At 37.7% G+C, this 26,652-nt stretch overlaps 1 protein-coding gene and 1 long non-coding RNA gene across 14 annotated transcripts in view; both read left to right on the top strand.

The window, feature by feature from the left end:
• Positions 1-21,165, top strand: LOC108750481. The gene is made up of 4 exons (XR_001939433.1): positions 1-440; positions 512-1,977; positions 20,567-20,644; positions 21,000-21,165. It is a non-coding gene; the product is annotated as an uncharacterized LOC108750481 (long non-coding RNA).
• Positions 21,166-21,563: 398 nt separating this feature from the next.
• LOC108750548 (sodium channel protein para) overlaps positions 21,564-26,652 on the top strand; it is a 45,538-nt gene continuing 40,449 nt past the window's right edge. For 8 of the 13 annotated variants that reach the window (XM_018490039.1, XM_018490035.1, XM_018490038.1 and 5 more), the window contains exons 1-2: positions 22,532-22,678; positions 25,480-25,512. In XM_018490039.1, the coding sequence (XP_018345541.1) occupies positions 22,532-22,678; positions 25,480-25,512 (180 nt within the window). Of the gene's footprint in view, positions 21,640-22,500; positions 22,679-25,479; positions 25,513-26,652 lie in introns of those variants that run through there. The other 5 variants (XM_018490042.1, XM_018490041.1, XM_018490040.1 and 2 more) reach the window with 2 other exon arrangements.

Raw genomic sequence — 26,652 nt, 5'->3', positions numbered from 1 at the left:
TTAGTTTCCGCGGAGTCCGCTGCGCGAAAGACTGGCGCGTGGTGATGCAGTAACGGTCCGCGTCGGCTCGACTGATCGTGACAGTCGGCACCGAGGAGAGTCGCTTTCGCGGCACGAAGTACGCATAGCGTAGAGGAATCTGGAGGGTACGAAGTACCAGCGAGAGAGTTCGAGGGTGGACTCGTCGAGAGAGTGAAGAACTCGCGTGAGAGCGAAAGCCTCGGGCTTGGCGTAACCAGCGAGGGACCCTTCGTGCCGGCCGCGTTGCTCCGAGGGTGAGAGACGTGAAGACGACGTTGAACGTCGGGCTACGCCGAAGGGGTGCAGAACAGTGCCAACGGCGACTCGAGGTGCGAGGGAGAGGGCGAAGGAGGGTTGAAAGAGAGAGACGGAGAAAAATAGAAGGGGAGGGAAGAGTGGGCGAGAGTGAACAGTGGTAGGTGGAGGAGGAGAGGAGGAGAAGGAGGAGGAGAAGGAGGAGGAGGAGGAGGAGGAGGAGGAGGAGGAGAAGGAGGAGGAGGAGGTAGAGCGAAGGAGGACATAGCTTCGAGGGAGAAGGAACGCGGCCACTGAGGGAGGGTTGTGAAGCGAGAGGGACAGAGAGAGGGATAAAGAGAACGATCGTTCCCGTGTGCGCGCGCGTGCGGCTGTGTTCGTCCGCGTCCGATTTCGCGTGTGTGTTAGCGCGCGCGCGTGCGTGTGCCTGTGTGGTGCCCGCGTGTCCGTGAGCGTATGCACGCGCGTGCGCGCGCGCGCACGCGTGGAGTGTGTGGGTGCGTGCGTGTGTGTGCGTGTATGTGTACGAACGTGCGGCAGTGAGGGAGCTGTGAGAGAGTTCCCGAGGAAGGGATAAAGGGAGTGGAGAAAAGAAAGACTGGTCGCGCGATGCGGCGCGGCGCGGCGGCTTAGGAAGCAGCCAAGGGTGGCGCAGCCAAAGCGCGGGAGAACGGCGCCGAGACTGCCGAGAGAAGTGGTGGCGGACGCTTACGTGAACGGAACCTGGGGTGTTAAGGAGAATAGCCCCGCGTCAACACGGGCGACGCGGACCGCGGACGTGGCGCGCGGCGCGCGGCGGCCGGACACGAACGCGTCGACCGCGTCGACGGGCCTGTCCCCCGAGGAAGGGACCGTCGCGCGCAACGCGATCAATTTTTGTTGCGGCGCGCGGGCGGCTTAGACCGTAGTAGAACGGACGCGAGACGAAATGACGAGGCAACCGAGGTACCGATAACCGGCCGGATAATGTTGTCGCAGAGCAAGTTTTACGCTCTCTTCATCCACTACACGTTCGTGTAGCGCGACACGGGGCGGGTCCTTGCCGCTGCGGTGAAGAATAGAGAAGGAGGAGAAGGAGGTGGTGGAGTAGGAAGAGGCAGAAGAAGAAGAACACGAGGGGAAGGAAAAGATCTTATCACGGTGAAGGAGAATTGAAAGGAAAGTGAAGCAAGAGATACGGAGAAGGGAAAATCATTCGAAACTAAAGAGATAGCGCCTCGTACCAGCCGTCGTGCGTGGTCGCCATCGTTGGCCGAAGGCTGAAGGAAAAGAAGTAAGAAAAAGGAAGAGATAAGAAAGAAACGGAATTCGTGGCGTGGAACCGAAGGAACGGAGAGGGGCCGTACACGCGTGTTATACACGGCGACACGCGTATAGGCACGCAGGTGGAGGGACATCGCGCGAGGCGAAATTTTAGCGCCACGCGTCTCTCGTCGGTCGTTCTTCTTCTGCATCGTCGGTGTGAAAGTGTATATCTTAAGTGTGTCGTCTCACGGTGCTCGGTTGTGCTACCCTTACATCTCGAGCAAGGCCCGCGGAGGTATCCCAGAACCCGCCCCCGCCCCCCCGCCACCCTCCCTCTCTCTCTCCGCTCTCTCGACGTCGCAGTGCCTCTCTTCTCTCCATATCGCTACGTTGCGCTTCTCTTTTACGTTCCCAGCGGTGACTATCTACGCTGGAGAGTGTTCGACCTCCTCAACCGTAAGTGTCAACTCGAGTGTACGTCATGTATGCCTCCACCTAGGCAACAACAAGACCGTTCGAAAGTCACTTCGTTCTTTTCTTATATCTTTCTGCACCTCTCTCTCTCTCTCTCTCTCTCTCTCTCTCTCTCTCTCTCTCTCGTTCGTTTTTCGGAGCTGGGGGTCGATTGTGTGTATCTTGAAACCAGGTGAAAGTTATAAAAATGAACAAATTCACTAGATGTTGATCAATGAAATTATATAAATATTCTAGTTCAGAATTTATTCGCTTTTGTAATCATTTCGTCTCATTCCAAGATGCACAATCGGACTCCTGTTTAAACAATTCGCTTCCACGTAATTCGTTCCACGAATCGTCAAAGTGACTTGTGCAAACTTCGGCTGTCGCATTTCGTTTGTCAAAGTTTCGAGTGTTAAGCGTAATTGAGAGACTATTGCATTTCTCTAAACAATTAAAGAAATTTGTTGCTGATACTGTGGGAAAGTTTGACCTATTCTATTTTGCCATTTGGAGACTAGCTGTTTTTTTTTAATCCTGCTAGTCAAAACGTAACTCATTTTATTACTAATATTTTATTGGAAATGTTTTCCTTCAAAATTTGCTAATTTCATCTCTTAATGGAAGAGACCTTCTTTTTATGAAAAATTGTCTTATTTTTTAGAATATTTTCAATCATATTGGCCCAAATAAACAATATGTATCGTATAATAAATTTGAACTAGTAAGATTAAATTACATCGCGCGATTGTTCGTCTTGAGATGAATGATGTGAAGAAATCTGTGATATATATCAAATTACGTTGAATTACGTGGTTGCGCACAAACTTTGACAAACTTTCGGCGAACGATTTTCAGAATTCTGCGAAGAAATTGTAATTTTTATAGAAATCTAATACGTGACATTTCCATTGTGCTCGATTATTGTAGTGATTATCACTTGTTCTACATCACAGTAAGTAATGACTCGTTATTTATACGAGTTCCGATAATCTTCAAAATCTAAGATAATCAAATATGTAGCGTCCGCTGTGATGTTGCATACGATAAACTGTTTGACATTCTTTAGGACTACGGGCTTAGTTACCGTAAATATAACACACGTAAGCAAGTCGTAGAAGCATACGGGGGCGTACATTATAATGATACATATTAATAAGATAATAGCTGGCACGTAACGTGGGAGTAATGATATATCCATAAAAGCACAACTGATACATTTAAAATAGTGCAAATCCACGAGTTTGGCATGTCAGCGAAGAATATAGCAAACTATATTAATGATTTCCGACTGGAGAACAGAAGTGATCAAGAATAGGATTTCCAGTCACTAAATCAGAGCTCCACTGACGGTTTGAATTAAATAATCAGATTAGCGATTTTTTTTGACTTGCATTACTTATATCAACGTGACATTTTGGCCTTAGTACTTTAACCTTTGAGAAAATGTTGAAAAATAATAAATTTATATTTGAGCGAAAGAAAGTGCTATTTAATAAAAAGCTACTATTATTATTATTTCTAAAAAAAAAAAATGGCAATTTATTTTTAAACTCTATAAGATTCACTTGTCAGATTCTATATTTCTATTTGTATTATTCTAAATAAAAAAAAAATAAAAAAAAATGACATGACACTTGCATCATTTTTTTTTCATTCTAAAGATTTACTTTCTTTAAACGTGACGGTAAAAATATGTTAGATATTGGCGTTATACAACGTTATAGGGAAAAGTTTTCCTGGGTCTGACTATAAGAGAGTCGCCACGATGCAGTCGATGATCGAAGTGAAACGTGTCAGCCGTGAGTAGACGCTACGTCTGACCAGTCGTTGATTCGACCACTTCCATTGGCGCGTACGACGCGGCGGCGGCGGCGGCGGCGGCGGCGCTCGCGACGTTTCGTGTAGCTCGACGCGATTCGCGTCGGCTGCGTCGACTCGGCGGTGCACGTCGCCGTTTACATCGGTAACGAGGTCTCGATTACGAGGGACGATAGGCCTGGCAATCGAATTGCCAAGGTGTATGCCAAGCAGGGCCCCGCGTATGTTGCCGCGCATACATTTAGCGTGACGCGCGGCCCTGCCGTGGCTGCCATTCCCGATATATCGATCGACGCTGCCGCGGTCAGGGATCGGCCGCGCGCGCGACGAGCTCGTGGGTGACGGTGATCGGCACGAAGACTATGGCCGGTATTGATAGGCTGGTATTCGTAGTTCTTATATTTTAGACTGCCGTAAGTACGGTCTTAAGGTGTTACGAATCAATTAGAGAGTTGTATCAGCATCTTAAAACGTTACTTACAACATGTACAAAATATTTTGCTACTTCAGCTAGAATTGTAGCTATTTTTTTGTATGATTAGATGCAATACATATCCAATATCGCAGCACTTGAAATTGATCTATTTTAGCTATTTTTCGTACTTAGATAATTTTCGCTATAACTGCAAGATCACTTTTCTGAGTGAATAGTCTTAAAATAAGAAGATTATGAATACCGCTCATAGTCCGTTTTTATTCCAAAACTGTGTTAAATAATGTCTTAACTCTCAAATATCACACTGGTGCAAATTCACTGGTGCATCAGCTAAATCATCTGCAATCACCAGCTGATATCCTTTTTAAAATCTTTGAAGTGGAATTTAATTCTAAAAAGTGACGAAGGGTGATAATTGAGCCAGTGTTGAAAAAGAGTGAGACTAAATTGTCAATTTTTAAGAGTGAGATTTTATTCTTTAAAAAGACCCTACGATAATACTAATCAGTGATATTGAATCAGTAAATATACTGACAGTGTGTGTTAATATTTTTACAATCTTACAATCAGTATTATCAGTATTATTGACAATATATTTCATTTTAGTTTTACGTCATTTATTACACTGCGACATGAATCTGTGACATGAATCCTAATAAAGCGATACTGATGCTTGAGAATCAAAATCCAGATCACCGTCAGTATTCTACGTCAATCCATCAATATTAACACACACGATTAGTAATATTATCAGTACTGTTAATACTGACAGCATTATTGATACCGTATAAGGGCCACCTTTAGAATTAGATTTCACTCCAAAGATTTTAGAGAGTTATTTTTCAAAAATTCTTTCAAAAACCTTAATTTTCATCATCAAAATAAATGCTTTGATGATGAAAATCAAGGTTTCTTAAATATAAAAATCGACTATGAATATCTGCCTATGTCCTTCGCCAGGATATACCACGAATAGTAAAAATAACAAGTAATCCACTCTGTTTATAGATGCACCTTTTTATGTACGGTTTATACACGGAAAGAATTTTTTCTGTGAATTGAATGAAAGGTTTTGCTGAAATATTGTATCTGAATGTAAATCAATCCATTGTGATTAACTTCAATATAAATGATATTTATATTAACACATTTATATACACTCTTAGACATATTGAGTAGGATTAGTGTAGTAATCTATATAGAAATAATTAAAAATAATTCAAATCGAGTATAATTTAACATTATGAATTTAACAATGTAAGACGCTCAAACTGATTGCTATAGAATCTCAAAACTTTTCGCAGCATTGTTCGACATGCTTAAGTTTTCTAATTAATTATTTTGGTGATTCAACAAAATTATTTTTGGATTTGTATTTAATAAAATTTTTATATAGTTCAGAAAATGCTTTCTATACTACCAAAATTGAAATCTATTTTTATATATGTAATCTAAATAATCTAACGAATCAACAGTCAGAAAATATAAAAATATAAAAACGTAAAAGAATAATCTTAAATTTCAATTTTTCGATGACGCACGGAAAGAATTTGCTGAAATATTAAAAATTTTAACTATTGATACATAGATCAGGAAATAGTTTTGACCATCACATCAATTATGTAAAAAATTTAAGCATAATAAGCAATGCTGCGAAAAGTTTTGATATTCTTGCATAATTATTTTAATAGTCCAACAAAATTATTTCCTTTTTTATATTTAATTCAGTTTTTAGATCAGCAAAATCGTTCTTTTCATGTATTAATATTCATAAAAAGTTTCTAAATGCCACGTGCAGTGCTACTTAACGATACCTTGAAAATTTTAAATTAAACTGGAAATTACAAGACTCGCGCAAAAAATATTATAAAATTGCGCTATTTATACCTCTCTCCAAAACACACCTTTAATCAATGCCCCATTCTTACAAGATCTAACTTCGCCAAATCCCTTGGGGAAATTATAGAAGGCCTTGACACAAACTCACGTGACCTTTTAAAAATTGAAACGGTTACACAGTGTTATTAGACATCAAGTCCCGCTTTGATTGAGTACGATCAAAGCTTCTTAATTAAAGATCTTGGTGCCCAATAATATTTTTGCTTTCTTCACTTATTTTTTTTACATAGAAAACTTTAATTAACGAGGCGCGGAATATACATTACTGTACGGTAACGTTACAAGGACAATAAAGTCAGTTAACGTCAATTCGATTGGCACAATCGATCGCGTCGCGATTACGGCAATGATTGTGACATGTCTGCTAGCTGGTGACCTTCCTCCGCGCGAAAATTGTCGGTCAATACGAGCTGCACGATCCGCTTAAGAGCCGCGCGATGGTATCGATCACCGTGCCGTGCACGACGACGCCTCGGAGGACTTTCTCCTGCGAGGAAACGTGCGAGTCGCGCTGTGTTGTAACGATATACATTTTTCTCCAACAGCAGACCACATCACATCCGCCCATCACTTTCGCTCCCAGGTCGCTCACGCGCGACTTTTTTTTTTATTATCTCGCGCGATCACACAGTTTCCTGCCGGGCGTCTCGAAGCAGAGAAAAAGAGCACATCAGCACCTGTTAAGCGATTTGCGTTCCGATACCCACGCGGTTTTTTCCTCCAAGGGCATCTCATTACCTATCTGCTGTTTAAAGTGTTATTAAAATGAGGATGTTTCTAAGAATTTTAATTCCATTAGTTTTGTTACGAAGATGATCAAATATTATGACGAATAATATTCTCTTCGTCCGCACAAGGAAATGAAATCTATTTCTTTTTCTCTCTCTCCTCATTACCGAAGTTTGCGACAGATTTGGAATATTTTGCGAAATGCGACTTTTTCTTCTCGAAGTAAGCTAAAGTTTAATTAAATTGGATTTAAACTCGCCATAATCGTTCAATAAGGGTGTCACAATGATGGCGCCTTTGTCTCGCGGCATACTTGAACTTATAGCGGTTCGATTCGCCGCGTAATCGTGCGTGAGCAGACGTAACTTACGTCATCGTCCATTGAAGGCGACACAGAGGCGCGAGAGCGCTCGTCAACTCTCGGCTCCTTTGTGTGACCCAACGGAATATTTTTACAATCTTACGTAACCCACACACACACACACACACACACACACAAACACACGAACACACATATGTGTACACGGGGGCGAAACACTAGGCGGATTCCTCGATTCCGCGCATACTCGCGTGCCGTTTCGCATTCCGCGCGTATAAATGTACGAAACGGGGCGAAACGGCAGAATAATTGATACGCCGCGCCGGCGGCCGCGAGATAGTTCCTCGAGATCCCTTAAAGTTTGATAAATCATCCCTCGGCATAAATAAACGATCGATAGGGCGTAATGTCAAGGGTCGCGTCATATACCCCGCGCGCGATCGCCGATCCGTGCTAAAATAGGATATTCAGTTCCGCGTTAAAGAGCGGCATGCTCCGAGAGAAAAAGGGGAGTACTTATCGGGATAACGCGCCCTGGCTAACCGTTCCTCTTTTAACGCATCGAACGCGGCGTAGGAAGTGCTCGACGGAGGAGTCCGCATGTAACGTCTTGTGCGATTATATAAAACTGTCCGCTGACATTTTATTAGCTGGTATTATTTTTGTTTCCTTTTTTCTTTACTTGCTTCTTTACTACACTTTTGGAGAAAAAAAAAAAAAAAAAAACATGAACGGAAGATCGATTTCTATACGTTACCATTACAGTGTATGTACGCACAGAAAAAGACATACTGTGCATAAGTAATAATTAACGTTTCAAGTATTTCAAGTTCGTATATCCGTAAATCTATCATAAATCTATCATAAAATAAACGTATAACAATTGTAGACTCTCCAATTTAAAGGCAAACAATGAACAAGAGTTAAAAGGTCAATGAGAATATAGCGTGTTTATAATGTGCAGATTCATTTTTCGAAGATTTTAGAAAACTTTATTGTATTACAAACAGGATGATATCTTCGTAATTGATCCCAAATTGAATTCATTTCTCGAGTTCTCCTCAGAAATAAAAATACAGAGAAATCAAAAATGACTCACCGATCCATCAAGATAAAATCACTAGCAGGTTCCCGAAAATGAAGTAGCGTCTAATTCCAAATTACACATTATTATAAAACTGAAAATCTAGTAAAGTGACAGGTGTCAAAGTGACTCACCTTAAATATTAAATTTATTCAAAATACTATAGTTACATATATTATCATATGAATTAAGAATTCAGAAAGCAGATATAAAATTCGATGATTTGTCAACAGTAATTGTGTTACTATATCGAAATTAAACAGGAACGTTATTTTCTGTTAAATATGGCAGAATAAAGGCGATTTACGAAAGTTTGTCCTTCCGTTCAGGACTAAAACTCGCTTAATTTCTGATGGGTAGACAGGTCTTTTAAAAGTGCGCGCGCGCAGAAAAAAGGGTGCAGCAGCAGCAGCAGCAGGAGGAAAGGGGTTGGGAGAGAAGAGGGACAGGTTTTACGGGGCGAACGAACGCAACAGGTGCGCTACGCTTCCCTTCATCCGTGTCGTCCTCGAGTACAAGTGTACGCAGACGAGTACAAGCGCACCCGGGAAATAGAGTTGCACCAGTTTCCTGTACGTCGATAATCCTCTGACTCCCCTTAAAGTCACTTCTGGCCAATTTGAAACAGTTGTGCTTTGTATCATATCTTTCTCGGTCATCCCACCGATCAACTATTTATAAGCGATACAATGCGTATTAGGATGTTAGATATATATAATATACTTGTGTATACCTCTGCGTCTGCCAGTCAGTGAGTGAGTTTGAATATTTAGACGGTATTATTATATAATTTCAAAGTGTTAAATTCTCTCATCTCTGTGTTAAATTTACTCTCTAAATCTTTTGAAAATCTCACTCCAAAAGACTGAAAAGTGAGCCAGTCTTGAACAAGAGGGGCAGATTTTCGCTCTTTATAGAAGTGAGATTTCTTTTAGAGTAAGATTTCGTCCTTTTAAAGCGAAAGTCACCCTGAGGAATGAAGTCTCATTCTAGAAAAAGGAGTGAGATTTTATTTCTTTGGAGTGAATCTTACTCCAAAAAAGTGAAAATCTGCCACTTTCGCTCAAAAGTAAAAAATCTGGCTCAATTTTCACTCCAAAAGATTTATAGAGTATTTTCAGTATAAATATTGTATAACGATTCGGCGTGTCTGTAACACAGATTATGGACTAATTGCCCGTTTTTACCATTGTAGATTAACTATAATTTCAGTTCAACTTGCACACTTCATCTTTTTCTAATTCTTGAAATTAGAAAAAGATGAAGAGATAGTTCGCGAATCAAGATTAAAACTAAACTACATTTGTAGAAACGGGCATAAATTGGATTAATTCCGACATTGTTTATCTCGGGAAGGAGGGGAGGGTTTCCCCTTAATGAAAATTTTAATTATAGGAATCAAATGATAAAGCGTAGATGTAATCTCTACATTAGGATATTAGTACAATTTAATACAGTATGAACACGTGTTATAAGAACGTAATCCTTTTTTGTATGAAATAATCGGCTTTAGTGAGTCAAAGAGAAAAATAGACACATAGAGATAAGTAGAAAGAGAGTAAGAGAGGAAAGGTGAAGAGAAAGAAATAGGTTACGAGGTGCTAAAGTAATGTACTATGCGGGCTGTTTTCTAAACCGTGAAATTCCTCGTTATCCGCTATTATTCTGCACTCAGCAAAAGTCTATATTGTATCAACCATTTAGAGAGTTTAAAGTGCCATCATTTGTCAGTGCAACCAAAGATTTATCTCAGTCATTATCATAAATCAGGTTTTCATTTATAAACATGAATCCGCAGCTATAACTCGCGTTTCTTATAATCCTCCGCATCACGATATTATTTACGATAAAGCAACAAAAAAGAAACACCGATGGAACCCACAAACTGCACAACATCAATATTATACCTACAATTTATTATTTTTCTTCAATCTCAGAGTAATATTTATATTAGAAGTAGAGCACAATTATTCCTAACTTTTTTTTTAAGTGCGAAGAATTAATCTTTTCGCTTGTTCATTAAAAGAAAGTCCTAATTAATTTAGCTTTCAACTTTAACGTTAAGCACATTCTCTCTTTCCCCTCATAATTTTCCTGTTTTAACCCTGTGTCTGCATTTAATTAATTAACTTCATCGTGTTTTCTCTAATTGACGAGATTACGACGATTACGTGTTCCGTCTCGCGATTAGAAACGGAATGACGAAAATGCAGATTTCGTGCGTGAAAGAATTAAAGGGGCGGGGGTGGGTAATCTGCCGCGGGAGGGGGTGGATTCTTGGAAGCGCAATGCCGAGCTGAACCGTCAAGAAAGTCAAGCGGGCAATCGATCGATTGCCCTCGCACGAACGCATGGCCCTGTTTTGCGCTATACTTCGCGTCGCGGTATACTTCGTCTTTTGTGGGTCGCGTCAGTGCAGAACGTCGCGAGTGCAATGCAACCCACCGTCTACGGACTTGGTTTCCACTTCGCTGGCACGTAACGTCCGCCCGTGCAACACAATGTTACAATGTAACAACCGAGCTCTCTACTGCATTTTCAGATATATCCTCGTAACAGATTACTCGCTATAGAGATCTTCATATCTCGCGTGTCCACGCGACAGCACGAAATATTTTCCTTCCTTTCTTTCGCGTTCTTCTACGCCTCTCGTCTTCCCTTCTCGCTTTTTACGGTGACTAAAATAGAAATTAATAAATACGCTAATACTAACACCATTTCATAGTTTCGTACGAAAGAATATTTGATATATCAAATGCGGCGTTTAATGCGCCGCAGGCTTTCGCTTGTTTGTCTGATCATAAATAGCCATCACTACTTGGCGTAATTGCTTGACGTAAATACGATGTTTTGCCGCGATCGACAAATTATTTCCATAGAAAATATGAGATGCTATTTGTTATCGTTGCGTACATTGAAAATACATGTAACAAAGTTATTTTAATTGTACGTAAAATTATAACGAATTCAATTGAACGCATATATTCAGTACGCACTGGTGCACATTGGATGCGTTCGGCAACCAAAAAAAAAAATCAGAGATGCGAGCTAGTAGATGGCGAGCTTGATCACGTAATCTTCGAGCAATCAGAGTGCCAAGAATTAATTCCGAACGACACAGAGCTGTAAACTGTCCTTTAAGGTTAGATTATAAAATGAAATTATTTATTTCTATGAAATAAATGCCCTATTAATTGAAAATTTCTCTTTCGCTCTACTGATACTTAAAAACTGATAATAGTCTTATATATTAAAAATAGATTATTACACATGAATGTAGCAGACTCATATGCAAGATGCATTTTCTTCAAAGAAAATAATACGTTGCAAAATAAATTTTAGCAATTTATAAGTTATATTCGTTAGAGTTTGTTAATATATTAATACAGTTTGATTTTATTTCATTCTATATGTGCAACATAAGCTTTGATCTAAAAATTAACTAGCAAATTCTTTGTTTTCAAATATGTAACTTCAAATTTATAAAGAGGAAAAGAGTTGAAAACTCATTTTCCTCCGTTAAATATTATACATAGTGTATTCCATCAATTTCTATTTGATAGCATTTGTTTGTACACTTAGACATTATAACGATTCAAATATACTATTTGTAAAATAGAAGTATTAAAAGAGATGAACGTACGTTATGTGTTAATGAGTCAGTTGGATACATTATCATAAATATACAGATTATAAATTTAATTTAGGCGCAAAAATCTGCATTAGCTTTACGAGCTCCTCTTTGAATCCGGAGTGGATCGAGTAGTTCGATTGGCACTAGAAATGTTAATACCGAACGCGGATGAGATGTCATGTAGCAGAAAGATGCGAGTTGAACGATTGTCGAGGTAAAAGAGCAAACGGACGCCTGCGATTTGCAATGCCGAACGCATCTATTATAGTCGTTGGTTTTCAACACACAAATTGATCGTGTAAAAATATATTTAAAATAAATATAGAAACGGGTTAAATCGTAAATTTCTTAATACATTTTATTAAACTATTATGTAAAATATGTATTTTATAATACGAGATATTTGCATTTCACTTTTATACTCATTGTCAGATTAAATCAGTGTACAATGGTTTGAATGTGCATCACTGCGTACTATTAATTTACGTCCAACTGTATTCGCTATCAGACAAACTTATTTATTTATATTTAATTGGTAAATTAAATATAAATAGATCAATTTATATATTTATACTTAAATTGATTTAAATATTTTATTTAAAAAAATATATATACTCATCATGTATTTTGATACATAATATTTTATTGATTGCGATTGAAATATTTGTTTCATCATATTCTTGATAATTGTGTTATTTGTAATTAAAAATATTGCAAAGTAATTAATTGCATACATTGTAAGAATTATATTTAACCTATTATTCCTAAGAGAGCTACAAGCATTGTGTATTTATTCAAACATGAAAAAACCTACCACAATGTAGATTAACTTTAATCTTATATAGTTTAACTTCTTTTTATCTCTTTTTAATTCTAAGAATTAGGAAAGGTAAAGAATAAATTAAATCGAAATTAAATTACATATAATACGTTGACAGAAATGGATGTAAGAATGAATGGGTGTAAGCATGTTCCCGAAATGCATTTATGCTTGGGTTTTCCCACGCATTTCTTGTGGTGAATCAAGCATTTCATCGAAATCGTATGAATCATTTAATCGATCTAAATAACGCTGGACACACCCAACCCAGTCAACATTATCACTGTCGCCACGTCAAACACGTCGATGCAAAGTAATTTTCTTTCGCTGACGTTCTCGTTCCGATCGGCGGGCTCTGTGACCATCTTCTCTATTGCACATAAGATACGTTTACAGAATATCGACATTTCACGCGTGTAATTGAATCATTAGGAATTGTGCAAAAATTTGCCGAAGTTGCAATTTGCGCAATGTAACGCGTCACTAAAAATATAGGAGATTTATTTTTTAAATAATTTGCTAACATGGAAATGCTTTATTTCACTAATGTCCAATTTCATTAATATATGACAGGTTAGTTAATTAATTAATTATCAAGGGCAAAATTAAGTAACATCAATTAAGGTTACCTTTAATAATCAAAGTGGTAATAAGACATTAAGATTATTTATTGATTCGTTCACGTAGATTGGCTCGATTTATCTTACTTTTTATCTTTCTCTAATCCTATGAATTAGAAAAAGCTAAAGATTACATTAACTGAGATTAAAACTACATTGGTAAAAATGGACATAAGAGAGATTATAAAAGATGAGTGTAGCACAATGATTCATCTCTTATTTAAAATATTCGTCGCACAGTTACTTTCATCACAGTTGAAATCTGCGGCAACGCCAAGTTCTTCGACTTTCACATTTACGTAATTGAACAACTGATCTTAACAGAACGTTCTCCGTTTTCCGTTTCTTACTTTGTCGAATTTTTTATTTGATGGAAACTGTGAGCCACTCGCAGGTAGATTAAATTACATAAATGTGAAATATTTCGGAAACACTTGTATTACTGCATATGAACATTTACTCACGAAAAAAAAACAATTTTGCTAAAGTAATCTAAAAATTTAGATAGATATAGATCTGAAAATAATTTTCTTGGATAATTAAAATAATTATGTTGGAAAGTCAAGCACATGATGAGCAAGTTGCAAAAAATTTTAGCAATCAGTTTGAGCGTCCTTCGTAATTATTTTGACAATTCAACAAAATTTATTTTTAGATCTGCATCTAGTTAAAATTTTAGATATTGCAAAACTGTTTTTTTTTTATGCGTTATTTGCGTCGCAAAAACGTGTGCTAATATTTACACCAAACATTATCGGACTACTGTCATACGTTGGAGATATTTCAATTTGGATGACTTTAATAGCCATCACTCGATAGAAAAAACACGGAAATAAATCTTAGAAATAACGAGTCTTTTCTTATCTTCCGTCGACTGTCTCGTAAACTTTTTTTTTTATTCCCGCAGTTGCGAGTATATTTCAATATCCATCTTGTTCTCACGCCTACAAAGTGTTTTACAGGCAAATGCTTGAATAAGGGATTAGCGAGTATTATTAAAATGAATACGTTAATGAACAGTTTCATTTAATTGTATGTAATTAATAGCTTTATATAATAAATTTAATAATTAATAGCTATTCGCACTGATACTTGAAATATTTTCATATTCCGATTTATCCGTAAATGCGCGTGGGACATATAAATCGCGTGCGACGCTCTTATTTTGCGTGTGAAAAATTTAGAACGCAAAGGAGTGTACGCATTTTTTTTAACGGCTGCAACCGGGAAAAATACCTCGCCGTGTAGTAATTGATATCCGGATATCCAGGGAGCAAATGGACTTGTCTATTTTAGTGCATGCATCACCCACGTCTACCTATCGCCAATTCTATCCTTTTGGGGATCCCCCGATTCCTATCGCCGATGGCGATTTAATAATGTAAATTGTGTAACGAACGCACGTACGACTCCCACGATATTTACATTCTTTTTTTGTTTTCCTCCCCTGCTGCTTTTTACGCTGTCCTGGCATTGGCAACGGTGGAAGGTTCGGTGTGGCGACGACGACGACGACAGTAGCGTCAGCGGTCGTCGTCATGACAACGTTTTTCCGCAACGTACTCGGCCTGGTTCGTGACGTCACGCGACGTCGGCGTCGGCGTCGCCCCACCAGCCGGCCAGCCAGCTACCGTCGCCAGCAACTGGAAGGGTTTTCCTCCACTCCAGGGGTGGTTTCCGGTGGCGCTACCGTGTAGGGTCCATGAATATGGCGATACGCAGAATACCAGGCTGAGCTGGCTAGATGATTCACCTTCGCCCACCAGTGAGCATCTTTGAAACGTCCGGTACTCGAGGGAACAACTTCGATCGATCATTGGAAATTGACGACTTTGTGGAATTTGTGTCTCCAGAATCGCGCTTTTCCCCTCCGATGTACTTCATATTTTTTACATGTTTCCTTTACACATTCAAAATTAGGCATCCTTCGATGTGTCTAAATTTTTTATGAGATTTTTGGAAAAGATGATTGAGGATATATTGTATTCTTTTTTTTCTTTTTATACACGGCTTGAAGATTGATGAACATTTTTCAACAACGTTGTCGCGCGCGTGAAACTTCGTGGCATCATGAATTCCGACATGTCGTCCCAAATTTCTTTTTAAGACTGTATTTCATATAAACATCGCGATTCGAAACTTTTCAATATAATTTGTCAAACGTTTGTTCTCTCGGCGCAATAAATCGGGTTGACAATTCCGATCCTTTTTGGGACGAGAGTCTAGTACAGGATACAAACAACTTGTACTGCAGTTATTTATTCCATCCTTAGCATAAGACACACGACACGTCTATATCGACGATAGTTTGAAACAAATCGCGAAAGCACAGAGATATTGGACATCGAAAAATCTTCATTTCAAGATTATCACAGTTGTAGTACATAATTCATGAGTTTTATATGTATGCATGTTAATGGATATGCAGTTTGAATAAAAAATTGTTTGTGCTGCATATCAAAGTGAATAAAAACACGTGAAAAAAATATTATAATAGGAATATATCGTGATTGTGATAGGAAGATATCAGAATTTAAGATAAATGTTGAAGGTATACACCTTCTTGTCACGTACACCAACTCTGAACGCTGTCTTCGAATAGCAAGTTAACACTAAAATGATCGATGGTGCCATTTGACATCGTTAATCATTTCAATTGTTTTCTTTTTTTTTGTATCAGATAACAATATACAGAAATGAGAACAAAATATTAAAAATATATAAATATAATACAAATAATTCTAAGAATACAAATAATAAAGTCATGTATAGAATTAGATAAGACACCTTTGACACCTCTGTTATATTCGATCTGTTTTCTCTCTTCTGTAACTAAACTAGTACACTGATAGAATTTAAAATAAAATAGATATATGAATTGATATAATGAAAGAAGCGAGAAAGAAAGTTCTAGTACAGAAATAAAAAACAGACCTCTTGTATGTAATTGCAAACATTTTCTTGACGGTTGTATATAAAATTGATTATATGAAATCTTTCTGTACATATTTTTCGCCACTTTTTTTCTGATTACATACCGAGAATACTCAGTAATGTCATACGCTGTGCGATAATAACGTGTATATTAATTTATTGAAAATATGCCGAAGCCGAAATTGTTATTAGAAGAAACGTCAAGGATTGCATCGCCGATAATTGACTCGTCTGCGCCGAACCGTGTCTCATTTCCGTGTGTATGTCGGAATTGAAATGGATCGCGCATCGTTTTGTACGACTAACGCCGCGGATGTATTCACTGTAGCTATTTATTGATCCACGATCCAGGCGAACGACGCACTGAAAAGTGCTTCGGTATAACGTTCTTGTGTCCGACATTAATTTCATTTATGATCATAAATCGAATTCCGCAAATCTTCAACGACCGCTAACCAAATTTGCCCGAGATATTTATGCATAATAATCTTGGATTTCTCAGTAATGAATCACGAAATAAAACTGACATCGCACATTTTTTTAGTGGACAGATCCTTAATTTGCATGAACTGCTGTATTGAAATATATTTCACTCGACATCCCTTTTATCTTCTTATATTAAAGTTCTTGCAATATTTCCTCCTCCTTCATATTTCATACTCTGCGCGTGTCTTACTTTTGCAGTTAATATTTTATGTTAATTCTTGAATCTTATATATTTCCTCTTCTTGAATTTGATATTTTTCCCATGGCTTTACATAATTCTGATCACATTTAAGGTTCTCTTTTGGTTGTGTTTTTTTTACTAAATGCAAAAAATAAATGCAAAAAAAGTAGACAATTTTCGTAGAAGCGTTACTTTGAATAAATCGAGAGGTCAATTGGTTACAAATGTAAAATGAAGTGAAGAGTATATTTGCGCTTTGCGCTTTGGATAGCAAATAGGAAGGGTCAGAAAGGGAATCGGGAAACAGTAATTTCTTTCAGAAATATTACTCGTTAAGAGCCTCGGTGTAGCCGCCCGTTTCAGTTACCGCGTATAATTTCTCGATGAAGGCCGATTTGTCGCAGATATAGTTGACCTCGTTTCTTCTTGCTTCGCACGCTGGCAGAGCGCCGCTTTTTATTGCATTTCTATATCCATGAAATACAACCTCCGTTCAAGCTCACATTCGGTACATACTGTATTGGCTAATTAATTTCGCGGTTTTATAATACTACTTAATAATTAGAAGATCTTCGCCATTATCCCGTAACCTACTGTGAGAATGTGAGCGAAAGGCCATAAGTCGAATTAATATCAAAGTAACATTGATTCAATAATCTCCTCTCGATCAAATTGATCCTTTTGTGAACATAAAGTATGTAGATTTCGATGCTTTTGTAAAATAATTATAAAAAGCTCAACCGTACGCTTTATTTGATGAAATATTAATAAAGCAGAAAAAAATTGTAATAATTCATTATTTTATTCGTTATTTCCTTAGAAATAACAGGAAAATTTGATTACCATTTCATGCGTGTATTTGCGCAGCGTTCTTGTCTTTTTCGATATATTTTGTGCTTTTGTAATATTACAAATGGCCACTATGATTAAAATACAAGCAAATGAAAATGATTACGCGCTGTTATGTTTTCAAATATTTCGTGGAATTTCGTAATGAGCGAATAAAATCATATATATCTCGAACGCGACCGCGCAAATTTCACATTATGAGCTAAACGTGGTTAAAAAAATATGCATTAAATGATTCGAGACACGCGATTTGCGCGTTGGCCATCTCGCAAAGTTATAAACCATCGATTTCCTTCGTAAACAGAAAAACCAGAGGATAACTGAATACAATATAAAGCACGATATACTCATATTAAAAGTAACGTAATTGCTCTTACTGCTGCGTACGTATAAATGTGTAATTAGTACCGAGAATACCGGAATGCGAAAGATGTACTAGGCGACAACCGACGACTCTGTCATTTTTTTTTATTGTATAGATAAAAACAAGGCTTGTTCCATTGCTGTGATTTATTTTATCTGATAACACGATATCATTAGCTAAGATAGTCAAATGTGACGTTAATTTAATGAGATAAATAGAAAATATCTTTTGATTTATATTCACTTTCGCAATTAGTACGATAATTGGATTAACTAGCAAGTTAAAATCGTACCGAGTTGCGAAACTTTGCTATTAAATCCTCCAAACAAAATTTACAGAAGCAATTTAATAATATGTATTCACATTTTACTTGAAAATTGTAATGTACGAGTAAGAATCGAGATCCATACATCTATTTAATCCATTCAACTTATTTCGATGATCAGTTATGCAATATTCATCGGCATATATATATATCTGTATTACTGTCTATATTGGCATTTAAAATGTAAGGGTTGCACTTAAGTAGGTCGAACCGTGCAACGAAAACGTTCTACATAGCAAATAGGAAATACACATAACAATGGGGATTAGTATTGTAAGCCTCGTGAAAGAACGAATTTAACGAATTCTCTTTATGAATAACCACAATTTCTTCTTTAATAAAGACTCGTTAAAAAATATGTTACAAACAATTATTACAAGATAATGTTTACACATCATAAATATTCATAACATATCATATTCTCTTAGCAATCTTGAAATTTGTATAATAAAATTTGTATGATGTAGAAACAGATTACTAAAAATTTGGATTCCAATTTTAATCCTCCAAAACTATTGGATCAATTCAATTACAAGCCTCTTTGTCAAAAATATCAAATAATTCAATTTTTTAAATACTATATCTACAAGAAAGTTTCAAATGTTCTTATTAAGACATATTTACAATTAGTATTCACTCTTTTTCATACAAGTTACGTCATTTTAATTCTTCGAAATTAATTAATGCCTTTTAATCAACGTAAATTAACTTTTAAGTAAACAGGTGGTTTATACGCAAGTTGGTAAGCAGGCTGGTCATAAAACCTAGAAAGAGTTTAATTTTGTAACCATATTTTTTTCATACTAGCATATTAATTTTACATTAATTACACCTTTACGAGATAAAGGAATGTAAAAATAATTAACTTTAAGATTGAGCATCTGGATAAATTATACCTGTTATTTTCCTCCTTCGGAATAATAATTATCTTTCTAATAAATCAAAACTTTGAAAGCCGAGAGCCAACGGGAAGAATAGGACGGCCATACCCAATAAATATTGGAGAGAACACTTCCGCGTGTCGAACTCCGACGTTCCTGTATATAGTACCGGCCGACCCTCTGCATGTGCGTGTTTCCCTGGCGAACAACAGCCCTTCACTCTTACTTTTCCTTACGTTGCGTATCGCCAGGCCAGGCGCTCGGTGCCGCGCCGCTGCCGCCGATGCATAAGCGCATGTGACCGAGTTTCGGCGGAATATGATCGACCGCGCGAAACTCGGTCAAAGACCACCGACACCTTTCCGCGACTCTCTGCCCGTGCCCGTGTAAGGGTGCCGGCACGATCTGCGCGAAATTCCCTTCCCATCCGCGAGCGCGCGGACGTCCGCAAACGCGATCGTTTATCACTGCACGTATTTATCTTCGGCGATTCGCGCCCTAATCGCGAAAACCGATCTCAAGAGATTGATCCAAATTTCTCTCTCCCGGTTTCTCCTTACTGGAAGGTTAACTCTCTCTGCGGCAGAAATACGATCTTAGCGCAAAGGAAGGATCTCGTTCACGTAAACGTGAATATCAAATGTTGTCATTAGTATTACAAGTGAGAGATTAGTATTACAAATAACTCTGTTAAGAATGTAATCAGGTGTATAGGCTCTGGAAAAAATGATAGAAATTTTAAATTTATACTTTTATAAAAGTGAATATTATATACATACGAAACAGTTCAAGATCAGATCGATATTTATATATTTAACGATACAATTTTATAATTTAAATGAAAATTTTTCATTTTATCTCAGTTATATTAAAAAAATATGTCTACTGATTGAAATAATTTTTCGTCTAGGTCCTAATTCGCCAGACTTTTTGCTTTATTTTCAAATATATAATAAAAAAATCTCTAATTTTTTCTTATAATCGTTCCATTTTGTGAAAAATATGTGTGCAATACATTTTTAAATTGTAATAGCGTACTCGTATCCATACGATAAGAATATTCTCCATCACATAATTTTATAAAATTGTATGTTATGCGTGAAAATAATTATGCAGATTTCGCGGCTATATAAATTCCAGATTTTTTTATATTAATTAGAGGAAGAGGATTCGGCGCACTTATCTGGTTTCTTTGTTTTTGTTGCAGATAAAAATCGACCGACTCGAAGATTAGACTATGTTATTTCGGATAACGGATTGATCGCACCCGTCGCTTCATTTACACGTGAGTATGCATTTTTCGAAGGAGTGGTATCCCATTTGCAGGAGTAGCTCGTTTATTCGGTGACATTACTCACTAACGACTTCCACGAGGCCTCGCAATATTCAGAGAAATACGCTAATCACGTTCTATAATTAAGACTTACGTCAGATTGGATATATGACCTTATGCTTAAAATTGTATCTACCGCCATTGAACTTTTGCAACTTTGTACTATGGAAAATGTCGAAAACACAGCGGCATAATGTCATTCCACGAAACCAGCTAGTTATTTGTTACATTTGTACTCTCCTGACAACATCGGGATTACGATATCTTCGGTCTTATCGCAACGCAGCACTTGCTCGACTCCTCTTAGGTCGGACATGAAAAATCTTGGTTCGCGTTGGACGGTCCCCGACATAGCACGCACTGCCGCAGCGCGTTCGTCATTTCTCGTCGCCATTTCGTTGGAACGAGATTCAGGTAGTAGCAGCAGCAGCAGCAGCAGCGGCAGCAGCAGCAGCAGCAGCAGCAGCAGCGGCAGCAGCGGCAGCAGCAGCAGCAGCAGCAGCGGCGGCGGCAGCAGCAGCAGCAGCAGCAGCAGCGGCAGCAGCAGCGGCAGCAGCAGCAGCAGCAGCAGCAGCAAGAGCAGCATCCGTAACAGGAACAAAACTAGAAGTAGCGGTAGCATCAGCGACGGCATTAGCAGCAGCAGTACTCGCGTGACGGCGATCGACAAGAAGAGGGAGAGCAAGAGTAGCGGCAGATCGGCAATCGACGTGCTGCACGGAGCGCCCTTATCCGTCCGACCGTACGTAACGGCGTCGTGTGACCGCATCGTCGGCACGACGCGCCCGGAATCGACGACGCCCAGGAATCGGCCGGTAGCCGGCAAGTCACGCCGCTTTCAGCACCGGACCCGTCGTCCTCGTCAGCCGCAGCAGCAACTTTACTACCCCCCCGCGTCGTGGGATACGCGCACACTACACTTCAGGAACTGTTAGCACCGATCAAAAGTGAGTCCAGTCCATCGATGGATCGTACTCGACTTTTGGCATCTTCGTATTGAAAATAAATTTACTAAATTTTTAACAAATATTTTTCTCAATAGTACTAATTACACGTTTACTCACAGTGAATGAGTATTTACTAAAAAAAAAAAGAAAAAAGAAATACCTAAATCAAATTATTGGATACACCAGATAAATATATGTTTACATTTAATAAATATTTAGTTAGTACTATATCGAAATAAATATTTATTAAAATTTAGTACATTTTTTTTCACATAATTCTTCGTGTTTCATATATTCAGTTTCTTCAATTTGACTTCATTTTTTCTTCATAATTATTCAATAGTTTCGATAAAAGTCGATTTGCATTTTACTTATTTTTTTTCTTATAGATTTAATTCATTATAATTCACTGTCTTTAAAGATCCTATATTGTTGGCGATTAAAGAATAGCATCAGTAATATTATATTGCTTGTCAATTTAATTTGTGATGTTGAGTACTCCAACTCCAGTTTAAATCTGTATTTCAAGAACGATAAATAATTGGCATTGTAGTTTGCTTGAAATAGGAAATTCATACAAAATATTACCAGGCATTGTAAAATTTACATAAAATATTATTAGGCATCAAGACTCGCTTTGATCGAATATAACCTTCTTCATTTGTGTTTAACAATCTTGATTTAAAGATTGTTGCTATTGGTATTTTTTTCTGAATTGTAAAATTCAGTAAAATACAATATTATCAAGAACCTCTTTTATCGTTTGTTTGCGTTAATATCTCTTTCATTCTTCTTTCAAGTATTTTCCTATCCATTTTCTCTCACTTATTATTCTCATGTTACGTTTTTCGCTGATCGCAGGAAGGTGGCTCAGCTGTGCGCAGCCTAGACAATGTCCGAAGATTCTGACTCTATATCAGAGGAAGAAAGAAGTTTGTTCCGTCCGTTCACGCGGGAGTCCCTGGCAGCGATCGGGGCTCGCATTGCCGAGGAAGAGGCCAGGCAGAAAGAGCTTCAGCAGAGAAGAGCGGAAGGCGAGGTATGAACGCGGCCGTATGCGCTCGTCGCACGATCGCGCATTTCTAATTTTTCTTCGCGCATTAACTACATCGACACATAATTCGTCATGTGCGTATATCGTAGGAGAACCCCTTAAGTAGCGCCAAATAAATTACGCGGTCGTTTCATGACGATCGCGTTCAGGTATTTCGATCCTTATTTCACGGAACTCTCGAAGAGATATTGTTTGAACTGTAAAAAGATCATATTGGTAATTCGAAAAAAATATGCTTTTGCGTAAATGTTCGTTGTACATACATACGCTTACTGTTCTCCAAACTCGTATCGCTATTTCGAGTTTGTTGTTGTATAATTTTTCAGTTAGTCATATATTGATTAACGCTAGCGAGTATATTTATCTGACGCTGCTAATTTTCCTAACAGACTCGATTGTGCGATCAATTAATTTTCCTGTGTAATTACTGTCCTCTTTATATATATTCATGTGTACATTATCTATTCATTACGAGACGAGCAATGTAACAATAAAAGTTTACAAGTCTTTACGAAAAAGATATAACATTCGTTTAATTTGAAAATCCTATTGCACAACAGATCATCTTAGAGCTATCAAAAATTCGGTTCTTTGATACCAATATGTATTACTACAACCATTCAATGCGCCCACAGGCGTTTGTATAAATGTGCTAAATAAAAGTTTTGCATTGAATGCTACTCATACTTAAGATTTTGTCATTTATTCTTATAAAATATCTTTATTAACATTTTTTTTACGTTTTAGCAAAAATAATAATTAAAAAAATAATAAAAATGTTTAACTAATAAAATAAATACGTATTCAAACGAAATAAATTGAGAATAAATAGAATATGAAGTGGATAATATTTTTTTAAATACATCAGGAGTTGTATGATAATACTGCACTTATCCAATGCATTTGATATAAAAGTAAATCAATTTGAATAAACAAACAATGGAAATTTCAGATAGAGGTTCACATCAATGTTTAAAAAATTTTAGATTGCAATATTCAACTTAAATATATTTATTTTCTAAGAGATACGCTCTTTGATATTTAATGTTAAAGTGCAATTTTTTTTCAATTGATTAATCTTAAGTATGAGCTGCCTTAAGCGGCGTTTACAAGATTGAGATTTTAAGGCGTAAAATTCAAGCCTTAAGCCTTAAACCGTAAGAAATTGACCAATCATAGTCGATTATTCTCCTCACATTCGATTATGATTAATCAACTTCTTATATACGGCCTAAGGATTAAAGTTTAAGACTTGCCCCTTAAAATCTCATTGCAAATACCGCTTTATCGTTAACCTTCCTATGCCTAGCTGTAGCGCCGTTTGCGAAACCCCTTCTTGTTCATTCTTTTCTTACATATGTCAAATTGCAACAGAATTCATTTGTTCCCCTTACCCATTCGACTGTCCCTTTGATTGTTTGCTTGATCTATCTATCGCTAACGTAGTGAGGATGTAACTATCTCTTTACCGACGACTATTTAACCGCCCCTCCCCCCCCCATTTGTTTATACATATATATCTGTCGTCGAGTAATGTATTGTGTGTGTTACGAAAGATATGTCACGTACGAAGCTCGATGTCTGCAGTGCCACTTATCTCTTTGTGCCTACTTATACATAAATACCTACATATATATATAAATATATATACATATACATATTTTTTATGTGCGTGAATATATCGCTCATATGTCGTGGCTATCTCCACTTCCTTCCCCCCCCTCTCTCTCTCTCCCTCCCTCTCTCTCTCTCTCTCTCTCTCTCTCTCTCTCTCTCTCTCTCTCTCTCTCTTCGTCGCATTCGCGTTAATGAACAACGCGCGAGTGCCACGCGATGGGAGATGATTATCGCGGTGGAGCGTATTAATGTAAATTCAACGAATGAGTCCCTTACATCCTTATAATTAGCGCTCCTAATTTGCCTCAGGGCTATATCAGCAACACCGATAAAAGGAGCGGATTTATTTATTAACCTTCGTCCTCCTCCACGTCTATCGTTCAACATTGATCGCGCTGTTTGAAAATTACTTTCGCAAGAGGAGCAAATCTTCTCCTTTTATTGCCTCCTTGTATTATACTCCAGCGATGAAAGGTCAAGGAGAGAACGAGAGAGAAGCGAGATCAAGACTGGATTATCATCGATCGTCTCTCTTTCTTTTTCTGTAATGAATCTTAACATCTAAGAATGTATCCGCTTACTATTTTTGCATTTTTTAAAAATATATCACGAGAAGTTTGTGAATTAACTGGCTGATTTAGATGAATAAAATTATTTCGTTCCTTTATTAATTGTGGCAGAAGCTACTTTATTTAATCAAACAGGTTTAAAGGACATGTTTCGTAACAAAATTTTTTAAAAATAATAACTTAAAATAAAAGTTGATAATGACACAGGTTTTCCCAACGATTAATCCAGCCCCGATCAAGCTTGATGTGCTTGGAAGCCCTCTTTCCAGAATTCCCTTATTCCCGTGTATTTTCCTGTCGTACGTTTCAATGTCGTGATGTAACATTGTGTTTTTTCTCCTCCCTTTGTTGCCATCTATCTATTCCCTTTAGTCCCTCTCTCTCTCTTTCTCTCTTTTTCTGTTTTTCTTTTCTAAAGTCGCCCGATTCAGCTCTTACTCTTCCAAAAGCTACGGACTGAGCCATCTTATCGCAATCTCCCTTGTTATAGCATATATTGGCATATTATTTTTTTTTTTCTACTCTATTCATTCACCGATATCCCCCGTATTCTCTGTATCTCTGTGTGTAACGACTGTTTCTCCATTTCTCCAATTTCAGGGAGGTTATGGACGGAAGAAAAAGAAAAAAGAAGTAAGACGTTACGTCACGCTAAGTAATACCGCTCTCTCTATCTCACATCCGACTCTTCTACCTTACTAACATACACACGTGCACATGTACACGTCATATACGTCGCATACACACACACATATATATATATATCTCTCTCTCACACATATGTATATACTGTGAACACGTGCGCAAACAGACACGCACACGATCTCACGATTTTTCCTCACTCTCGGCAGCATTTGGCCGATCGATCGACTAGACACGCATCACTCACTCACTGCTCAACGCCACACATACGATACAATACTTGCTCACATTTTGTGTGCAGGGATTGAAAACACGAATAATGAACTTTTCAGTTCCACGCGAATGTCGAAGAAGAATCGATATTGATAATAGTCACGGACGATTCCATACTTTTATATTGGAATTTTACACGGTCGATTTTACATTAATTATTGGCTTACGGATCATTTTAATTTTATTAGTTTCCTTTGTTTGTTCATTAATCTTTGATATGTAAATCTTTTCTTTCAGAGAGAGAATCATTTAGTACTGTTCCTTTTGAATTATAAAATAAAAAATAAAATGAAATAGTATATTTTTTTAAACAATAAAGAACAAATTGAAAGGCGATTGAATGTAGTAACGGTGTAGTAATTGGAGCACAAAAGATTTCCAGTAAATTTTTTTTAAACGCTATCTTTCGCAAACTATTCTAGCGGCAATAGTTTTCCCGATAAATTATTCGCGACAATTTCGATGGAAACATTTGCGATTTGTAAATCTGATTCTTTTTCGAATGTTAAGATTGATTTAAAAAAAAAAAAAAATCACTGAGCTTAGACAACCGCAGTCGTAAAGGTTTCAATACCTGGTTTTCTGCGTGCCACGATGTACATTGATTCCCGAGCGTCATCATCCCGAATCGATACATCGATCGGATACCAAAGATGTGCAAGTTTAATTCACGAGGCATTGAATTGAAACGTTTTGATTAATTAATTCGGGGGTTATTTTTAGCGGGAACGCGCGCGATTCGCCTCCGTGATATCTCAATGTCGAGTATCTTTCTTATCGCGAATATCCCTTCTTTCGGGATGTTACATCGTGGCCGAGAATATGATAATAAAGTTTCATAATTTGCACACGCGCACA

Source organism: Trachymyrmex septentrionalis, unplaced genomic scaffold (assembly GCF_001594115.1).
Source record: "Trachymyrmex septentrionalis isolate Tsep2-gDNA-1 unplaced genomic scaffold, Tsep1.0 scaffold37, whole genome shotgun sequence".
Classification (NCBI taxonomy): Eukaryota; Metazoa; Arthropoda; class Insecta; order Hymenoptera; family Formicidae; genus Trachymyrmex; species Trachymyrmex septentrionalis.
The sequence above is the reverse complement of the archived record's forward strand: the minus strand, read 5'-3'. Positions and strand labels throughout refer to the sequence as shown.